Source organism: Galeopterus variegatus, unplaced genomic scaffold (assembly GCF_000696425.1).
Source record: "Galeopterus variegatus unplaced genomic scaffold, G_variegatus-3.0.2 Scaffold2855, whole genome shotgun sequence".
Lineage (NCBI taxonomy): Eukaryota > Metazoa > Chordata > Mammalia > Dermoptera > Cynocephalidae > Galeopterus > Galeopterus variegatus.
In genome coordinates, this window is record NW_007728966.1 from 412106 (window position 1) to 422102 (window position 9997).

At 49.8% G+C, this 9997-nt stretch overlaps 1 protein-coding gene across 2 annotated transcripts in view; it reads left to right on the forward strand.

Moving 5' to 3' along the window:
* The window catches only part of MROH7 (maestro heat-like repeat family member 7), a 64915-nt gene that overhangs the window by 37744 nt on the left and 17174 nt on the right, over nucleotides 1-9997 (forward strand). For both annotated transcript variants that reach the window (XM_008583225.1, XM_008583224.1), the window contains exons 11-13: nucleotides 426-580; nucleotides 2898-3036; nucleotides 5799-5989. In XM_008583225.1, the coding sequence (XP_008581447.1) occupies nucleotides 426-580; nucleotides 2898-3036; nucleotides 5799-5989 (485 nt within the window). The remainder of the gene's footprint in view (nucleotides 1-425; nucleotides 581-2897; nucleotides 3037-5798; nucleotides 5990-9997) is intronic.

Consider the following 9997-nt stretch of genomic DNA (forward strand, 5'->3'; position numbering starts at 1 on the left):
CTCCCTGGGGCAGGGCTGGGCTGTCATGGGGCCTGGAAGACCACCCCCCTGGGTTTGCTCATCACTTGAGACAGCCTGCCTGACAGTAGGCAGAGTGAGGGTGCTGGAACCCCCTAAGCACTGGGGCAGGGCAGGGGTAGTGGTGGCCGAGTTGTGGGTACTCCCACCTGCAGGTTCTTTCTTACCACCCTGGGAGAACTCAGCTGACCTGATGGGGGCGGGGAGGGCTGGCTCCCAGGGGAGGAGCAGGCACTCTGCTTGCCTCCCTCTCCCCTTTCTCTCCTGCATTCCCTCCTCCTCACTCCTTTCGGTCCTCTTCCCTTTGCCCTTGCTGCCCTCCCCATCTCCCTGCTCCCCATCCCCGCCCCCACCTGGCTTCTCCAATCGGCCTTCTGCCTGCTCACGGCTGCCCGGCTATGCCCCAGATCCCAGAAATTATGCAGGGCATCTATGTGCAGCTGAGCCACATCCAGGAGCCGCGGGCCCGTGAGGTGGCCCTGCTGCCCGTCTCCCTACTGGCCAGCTCCTTCATGACCGAGGTGGTGGTCGCTCTGCTCATGTGCCCCCTCCCACTGGACAGGTACACGTGAGGGGGTTCCCAGCCACCACACCTCAAAGATTTGAAGTAGCCCCCATCCTGGGCTGGGAACCCCTCTTCCTGCCCAGAGAAGTCACTATCCCCCCAGATGGCCCCTCTTTTATGATCTGTGGTGCTCATAACAACCATTAAGCACTTCCTGAGCACCGCTGGGTATCAGTATTGAGTATTAATATATTCTTTCATTCTTACAACAACCCGATTCTACAGATGAAGAAACTGAGGCTTAGGGGAAGTTTCTTGCCCTAGGGAACAATTGAGTAAGCCACAGAAACAGGACCTAAACTCAGGTCTAATTGACTCCAAACCCAGAGCTCTTCAATGATGCTGTGGAAAGAGGCCTGAGTATGGGTACTGACTCTGCCTCCAGCTGCTGTGTGGTCTTGGGTAGCTTGCTTGTCCTCTCTGAGCTTCCATTTTCCCCCATAGGCAAAAGGAAGACATGATCCCTGCAATCCCACATCAGATGAGTGGTTGTGACAAAGTAATGCAGCCAGCTGTGTTGAGTGCCTGCTTGGGCCTAGGCCTGTGCAGGGGGACACTCCATACTCACTGCCTTCAGGGAGCTTGTGGTCTGATGGACAGAGGGGGCTGTGGCCAGACAGTGAGCTCGTGGGCAGGAGCAATAGGTCTGGCTGGCCTCAGCCTCCCAGCCCAGGAAGTGCTCCCACACCTTCTTTGAGTGAATAAAACAAGGCAGCAGGTGATCCACACTTTAGTATGGTTGTTTGAGAGTAAATGTGAAAGAATTGTGTAGAGCTGTGCAAATAGGGTGTGCTCTAAGGCCAACTGGTGTCACTCACAGAAACCAAGATCAGTTGGAATGATGAGGGTCCATCTGACACCTCCCATGCTCCCACCTGGAAGAATTTAACCCTTTCTGGCTGCACTGCCCACCAGGGGGTTTTCTTCTTGGGTCCATTACACAGTCAGACTCACGAGACTACCAGGGGCCACAGTTGACATCAGAGTCACTCAGGATATAGGACAGGGCAGTGCCTGGAGACCCTCTTTGCAGCAGTCCTTGCAGCAGCCCCTGCAGCAGGCCAGACAGAGGGGAGGCAAGCCAGGCACCCAGGGCACAACATTTAAGAAGGTTCTCAGTCTCAGGTGCCAAGCCTACACTTGCATGAGCCTGAGAGTGGGGGTTTCCTTAAATTTTACACCCAGGATGCCTCACTTTCCTTATGTTCACTTGGCCCTGAGTCTAGGAGTTGGTCTCTGTGCCTCCAGGTGAAAGCTCAGGTGTGAGGGAAGGAGACCCATAGATGGATGTAGGAGCTGCCCTGGCTTAAATGGCTCAGGCCTCACAGGGTTCAGTATCTTCTTGTAATAACTCTATAGCTTCACTTCCAGGGACCCCACAGGGACAAATCCAGTCACAAGAGTCACTGCACTCTGGGAAGCTCAACGCTACAGCGTCACCATCAGTTTTTATAGTTAATTTATAGTTCCTCCCAGTCCAGATGCAATTTACCAATTGAGTCATTTTTACCATAAGCAATGTTGCTTAGCAACATAGTTGACATACTATCTTTATCAGGTTTCCAGGGGAACAGAGCTAGAAAGTGAATGGAAGGTTCACATGCTCAAGCAGAAGGGGAAAAGGTTTTTGTTAACCCTTTAGCACACTAGCCCACCAGTTCTTTCAACTCAGCATGACAGGAGTGGCTGCAGGCTGGTGTCTGGCCCTGCGCAGATGCTTCTCCCTGCCTGGTGGTATATTGCCTTCCAAGCACCACGAGCCGGTGCTCCCTGATTTTATGTGACATGTTCAAGGCCCAGACCCCAAAGGGCTTGACCACCTCAATTCTTGCTCCTTGGCATAGAGGAACGAGCACAGATTTTGCAGACATCAGACATGGCCACATCTTGATTCTGCAGCGCATGAGCTATATAGTCTTGGACTGGTGATTTCACCTCCTGGAGCCTCAATTCTGCATCTGTAAAATGGGAATAACAACACTCACTTTGAGGGTCATTGTGAGAATTCAGTGACCTTGAATGTCGTGAAATCTTGTTCACATCTGTATCCCGAGAGCTTTGCCTAGTGCCTGGTGTTCAGCAGGTGCTCCATAAATATTTGCTGAAGTAATCAATTGTAGCAAAGCAGCTGGCCTGGTACCAAAGAAACAGGGTTTTCAATCACTGTTAGTCCCCTGCCTCTTGGGGAGTGTCTTCTGGACCATTCTTTGCTGGTCATTTCATTGGGGTCTTACCTTCCCCTCCCAAAACCACTTGGAGTCAGGGTGGGCCCCACTGCACTGGCTACCACTCACATCCCACCCTGGCCTCTCAGCAATGGAGCAGAGATGTGGAGGCAGTTGATACTGCGCAAGCCCAGCTGTGATGTCCGAGACCTCCTGGATCTGCTCCTGACCAGCCTGAAGGAGAAGCCTGTCACCAAGAAGGGCCGGGCCTCCATCGTGCCCCTAGCGGTGAGGAGTCAGCCTGCCTGCCCCCACCCCTTCCTGGCCTGCCCCCCCCCTCCCTCCTGCTGAGCTCAGCACCCCTGGTTCCAGGTCCCACTCTGTCAGAAGCTAGTCATGTGGCCTTGGACAGGTCTCTGGTTCTGGGCTCTTGTTTGTGATCCACTGGATGATAACAGTAGTGCTACCTATGGTGACAGCAGCAGCCTGGGATAGTGGAAATAGAAAGAACTTGGAGCCCCAGACTTTAATCTAAGTCCTGGTTTTGCTCCCTTACTATTTTGTGTCCTGTGTAAGTCACTTCTCCTCTTTGAGGCTCAGTCTCTATATCTGTAAAATGGAAATAATAACATCTGCCTCATACGGGGGCTGTGAAGATTAAATGAGATAACTCATTCATTCATTTAGGCAACACAAAGCATTTAAGTGCTTCTCACTGCCAGCCAGGCTCAGGGCTTGGCCCTGGGAACACAGAAGGAAAAGGCGGCTTTGACTCAGGAAGCTGGCTTGGCTGGAGCTCTGTCCCCAGGGGGCTGGGAGACCTGGTGGATTGCTCTCTGCCTCTATCACCACCACCCTGGTGCACAGCAGCTGGAGAATACCCCTGCGCATCTCCCTGCTTCCACTTCTGTCCCTCCTGTCTGTACTGCAGCCAGAAAATCTGTGAGAGATGCACATCTGCTCCTCTCAGCTGCCTCAGTGGCTTCCTGTTGCCCTGGAGACTAACTCAGTGCTCCTCAAGCATCTTCTCTTCAGGGGAGCCCTCCTGCACCTCCCTGACCCAGTCAAATCTGTGCATATTATACTTTGCTTCACACACCTTATCTTGGAAGAGTTTTCCCCAGTTGTGGTTTGACAAGAGTGTGGAGGATCATTTGGATAATGTGTGAGATGCATGTCCTGTCAGTGCCTGTCCTGTCATGCTCACCATGATATAGCCAATATCTAGCATACACCTGGCACATAGTAGGCGCTCAAAACTTTCTTGTTGGACTGACTTACTTGTTCAACAAATATTTATTGAGCACCTAGTATATGCCAGGCACATAGTAGGTTCTGGGGATTCAGCAGCAAGACTTTCTGGTGGAGGGAGGCAAATAAAGATATAGTGGATGGAGGACAGATCTACTATCCCATTTACAGAGGACAGTGCAGCTCAGAGATGCTCCATGTTTCACCCACAGTCACAGAGGTAGCGAGGGGTGGTGCCAGGACTCAAACCCAGATCTCCTGCCTCTGAATCCTGTGATCCACTGCCCTATCTCTCTGCCTTTCTCCCCCAGCACTGAGTTCTATGAATATGGCACCAGACTCATTTCTTCCCTGACTTGGGCATTCATCCACTCCTTCAATCAGTGTGTGTTAGTGTATCCTCCAGGCACTCATTCATGCTTCTCGTTCAACAAACTAGTTTGATCATGGATACAGCCTGGACTAATTTTATCAACAGTCTGAGCAAGATAGAGCCAAGAGCAGAGCCCTATGGTACATCGCTAGAGAATTTTCTCTACACCACAGATTGGCCTTGGGCTACTGAAAAGTGCAAGGGCTTTGAGTCCAAGAGGCTTGTGTTAGTGCCGCACTGCCTCACTGTATAACCATGGTCAATCGGTTCCCCTCTCTAACCTTGGTATTTAGATCTGTACAATGGGTAGTAATAACTCCTGCCTTACCTATCTTACTGTCGAGAAGATGAGATAGTCTATGTGGAAGGGCTTCCTAGGCAGTCAAGTACAAACTAACTGCCATTTACTATTCTCATCCAGCTCACAGTATGTCATTTATCTCCAAGGAAACATGCCAGGGTTTTTTTTACTTCACAGTAAAATGCTTTCCTCTTGGGCCAGCTGCATGGAGTCTCAGTGTCAGAGCTCTTGACCATTTATTTATAAAATTTTCACCTCCATTCTCTCATGTAACCTCCACCATACCTGTGGGGCTGGCTGGAAGAGGATCAGTAACCTCACTTTACAGAGGATGAATCTGAGGGCCCAAGAGGGACCGAGGAATGGCGGAGCCAGAATGAGCCATTAGGTCTTGTGACCCCAGCCTGTCAGCCCCCACCCCCACTCCACATTGTCCTCTTGCCAGTTAGGGAGGACTTGGTGGGCCAAGTGTGAGGGTGGGCCCAGGCCAGATCCAGAGCTGGATTGGTGGGTGGAGACGTTGCCTGAGGTCACCCAGCTGCTTGGAGGCAGAGCTGGGACTTGAGCCAGGCTCCTACTCCAGGCTGGCATTTGTTTCTCTTAGCTGCTGGCCACGTGGGGAGGTGAGTGAGAGCAACCTAGTTTAATGGCTCAGGATGAAGAGGCCAGCCTGCTGCGCCCCTCACGTTGTGTGCCTGTGTTTTGGATGAGGACGAGTCAGGGCACACTATAGCTGGTATCTGAAAACCTGGGATCGAATATTAGCACTGCTCCCAAGGGGCTGAGTTACCTTGGGCAAGTGGCTTCACCTTTCTGAGTCTGTCTCCTCATCTGCAAAATGGGATCAAGACCACCTCTCAGGAGGTGGGAGGGGAGCCCTCCACCATGATTCTTCCAGACCTGCATAAGCGTCAAAGCCCTGGACCAAAGCTAAGAGGAGGCTGTCGTTATGTTCTGGGGCAGGATCTACTGAGACAGCCAGATGTCGGGGGTTCAAGGTTGGGGGGGATATTCTGGGTTTCCCCAAGCTGGGTCAGAGAAGAGCAAAAGAGCAGTCCAAGCCCCAGCCAGGAGTGCTGGGAAGATGGGCTCGGACATCCCACCAGCCACCCCTCTGTCCTCCAGGCAGCCAGCGGCCTGTGTGAGCTCCTGTCCGTCAACAGCTGCGTGGGCCGCGTGAGGCGCATCTACCCCCAGCTGCTCCTGGCCCTGCTCATTCAGGTCCATTATCACATTGGCCTCAACCTGCCTGGCCGTGTGGCTCCTCGCAAGGACGCCAAGAAAGACGAGCAGCCCCCTGTCTTCGTACCTGTGCGGTATGCTCTTCCAGCTCTTGACCTTGCTGTCCCTGGCCATGGGGAGGGCCACTCCACAAAATCCCCCCCAAAAGTCTTTAGGGCAACCAATCAATAGAAATTAGCTTTGGGACTAGAAGAGAAAACAGAAGCACACTTTTATTAGAGCCAATCGTTCATTCTACAACTATGTTTGAGTATCTGCTCTGGGTGTCAGACACGGTGCCTAGTGCTGGACTACAGGAAACAAACAGCCCTCCCCTGTGGAGCTCATCATTTAATGATTCTTCCTCCCTTCCTAGAGATATTACTTGTACTAGATTTGTATCCAAGGCTCAAACATTTTATTTTAATTATTAATTGGAATAGGTAATATACGCACATGGGTAAAAAACTCAAAAGACATTGAAAGTGAGTGACCTTTCCTGCCCTTACCCAGTTACCCCCCCCCCCAAAGACAACCAGGTTCTTTCAAGCCCTTCCAGAGGTTTATGCAGAGATAAGCACATTTGTTTATATTCTCTGTTTTTGCACCAGTGGTAGAGTACCCCACACAATTACACATTTTTGCTTTTATCACATGCTATATCTTAGAGATCATTACAAATAGAGCTGCCTCATTATAACAGTCGCACAGTATTCATATGTATAGGATTCCAATGTACCATGATTTATCTAACTAAGCTTCTCTCTCTTTTTTTCTTTTTTGTCTTTTTCGTGACTGGTAAGGGGATCGCAACCCTTGGTGTGGTGTCGCCCACACCGCGCTCAGCCAGTGAGCGCACCGACCATTCCTATATAGGATCCGAACCCACGGCAGGAGAGTCGCTGCGCTCCCAGCGCCGCACTCTCCCGAGTGTGCCACGGGCTCGGCCCTAACTAAGCTTCTCTTGATTTAGGTTCTTTCCAGCCTCTTTCAATTATGACAGGTGTTGCAGTGAGTTTGCTTGTTTGTATGTCTTCATGCACACATGTGATTGTATATGTAGGATGAATTCCTGAAAGTTAAAATGGGCACATTGGAGGGCTTCTGCTTTTAAATGTTAAGGTGGAACAGGAATATGTGATGGAAAAAGTTTTTGACCATTGAGTGATAAAGGGTAAAGTGGAGTAACTCCTAAGATGCCCAATTTGTTGGTTGCCTCCCACAGAGGGCACCAAGACCAGTAGCATGCGGGAGTGTCTATTTCCCTACACCCTTGCCAACATACGTATTATAAAACATTTTTATCTTTGAGAGTGGAAAAAAATGGAATTTTGCTGCTGTGTTTTTCTTTTCTTTTGTGGCTGGCTGGTATAGGGATCGAACCCTGGACGGTGGTGTTATCAGCACCACACTGTAAGCTTGCTGTGGTTTTAGTTTGCATTTCTCTTATTGTGAGTGAGGTTGAGGTTTAAGTGCTGTTTGTGTTTCTAATTCTGTAAGCAACCTGTTCTTGTCCCAATTTTATATAGGATGGTTGGGGATTTTTCTTATTCATTTGTAAGAGCTCTTTATATATTAAGGAAACTAACTCTTTGTCATTTGTATTCCAGTTTGTCACTTAACTTGTGGTTATTTTATGGTATGTGGCTATTCAGAAAATTTTAATTTTTATATAGCCAAGTTTATCAGTCTTTTCCTTTTTGACTCATATTGTGTGTTAAGCTCAAAAGGTGCATTTAGAGAGGCAGAGGGCAAATGGTTGTGTAGCTGGGCTTGAAGTCAGAAGGTCTGGGATTCAAATTCTGGCTCCATCACTTAGAGCTTTGTACTTTGGGTAAACAATGTAACTTCTCAGTGGTTGGTTTCCTTGACTATGACATGGGTAAGTGATTCCTGCCCCACAGATTGTGAGGGCCAAATAAGATCACATCACAGCATGACACCATGTGCCAATGGTGTGGCCCCAGTTCTGATTCCCTTCATGCTTGTGGGTGTTGCCCTGAGAGCACCACCCATGACTCAGAAAGCTGATGGGCTCTGGGGAAAACAAAACAGGAGGAAAGGAAGGCAGTGCTGGAGGAGGAGGAAGGGGAATGTGCAGTGGGGAAAGTTCTCAACTGTGGAGTGATGAAGGGCATGACCTGCCAACATGGAGGGCTTTGCTCAGCTGAGGGCCACAAGGAGGAACTGGAAGAGAGCCTGAGTGTCCACCCTCACCTCTGCATCTCAGAAGCAGCCTGTGAGGCAGAAAAAGCAGAGACAGGCAAGTGCAATACTAAGGGGGACCAGAAAAGCCCGGAGGTAGGGCTTGGTGTGGTGGACTGAATGGTGGCCCCCAAAAGATATGTTTACCTGGAACCTATCACTACGACCTTATTTGGAAAGACAGTCTTCACAGATTTAACTAAGTTAAGGATCTTGAGATGAGCTTATCCTGAATTAACCAGGTGGACCCTAAATCCAATGCCAAGTGTCCTTAGAAGAAGAGGAGAAACACAGACATGGAGGGGAGAAGGCTTATGAAGACACAGAGAGTGAGCGATGTGGCCACAAGCCAAGGGATGCCAGGAGCCACCAGAAGCTGGAAGAGGCAAGGAAGGATTCTCCCCTAGAATCTTCAAAGGGGCTACGGCCCTGCTGACACCTTGATTTCAGATATTTGGCCTCTAGAACTGTGAGAGAATACATTTCTGTTGTTTTAAGCCACCCAGCTTGTGGTAATTTGTTACAGCAGCCACTGGAAATGCACATGCAGCAGTGTGGAGCTGGGGCAGATCATTGGCGCTCCAGTCTCCAGTGGCAGCAAGATGGAAAAGCTCAGGTGGGGCTGTTGGCGCACACAGGGGGTCACATGAGGGGTGGATTATCAGCTGATGTCAAGTCAAGAATTAGCTCTGCAACTCAGCCCTGCCACACCCAGTGGTGATTTGCGGAGGGAGGGGAGAGTCCTGCTGGCCTGACACTGCAGATGAGGCTCAAGGCTTGTGCTGGGCAGTCCAGCTTCTGTGGGCTCTTACAGTCTGACTTTGGGAGTGTGGTGGGGAGCACATGAGATAGGTGGGGTCATTGTTGTTAAAACTTGAAGAATGACTGAGGGGGCGAGATGAAACAACGAAGAGGACACACTGTGAGCGATGCAGCTCTGTGCTCAGCTTTGGCCACATGCTCATGTGTATTTATCACAGCTACAAAACCAGGACTGCGAAGGTCTGGCCAAGCTGTGGCTGTTGGGAACCTCTCAGTCAAGTCACTCCCTTCTGACCTGCTGAGCTCAGTGCTGTCCCCAAGCTAGTTTGTGAGAAGGTGACCAGAACTGCCCCTGGAGACAGGGACTCATGAGGCGAGGAAGGTGGTCAAACCAAGAGCACACACAGGCGGCTCCTTCTGTCATCAAAAGTGCTAATGCCTGAAGTTGGAGAAAATAACCTTTCTTCTCTAAACCCGCAAATCTCAGCTTAGCCGTTCAGCCAGTGCTTGGAGTTTTGGGGGAGAGGGAAGAGGGTGGAGATGGGAGAACTAGACAACACTGGGATCCTGCCTCTCTCTTCATTTTTTTCCTTTTTTTTTTTTTTTTTTTTTTGGCTTTAAACACTGGAAGCATTGCTGGTAGGGGACTATCACTGACAGCACACATTTCAAAGAATCAGCACATAGGCTGAATGGTTCTGAAAGCCCTGGCCTCAGGAGAAGCTTTGATTTTCACACTGGATCAACATTCATTAAAAAAGCAAAAACATGAAAATTAAGAACAAATTCCTGAGGATTACCTGGTTTCTAAAATGCTTTGTCTGGAGTCATGAGAACCACCAGCTCAGTATCAGCTGAAGTTTGTCCATAAAGTGCATCATAAGCTCTTTAAGCAAATGTCTAGGTTTCTGGAAAACTCTGTTTAAATGTAAACTTTATTCTACACATTGTCAGTGTGGTGACTTTTATTTTAATAAAAGTTTATATATATGTAAAACTATAAAACTCTTTCGTATATACATATAAAAATATATATATTTACGGGCCGGCCCGGTGGCGCACTGGATAGTGCGCCGCTTGGGAAGCGCGGCGGCGCTCCCGCCCGAGGGTTTGGATCCCACATGCAGACCGGTTCC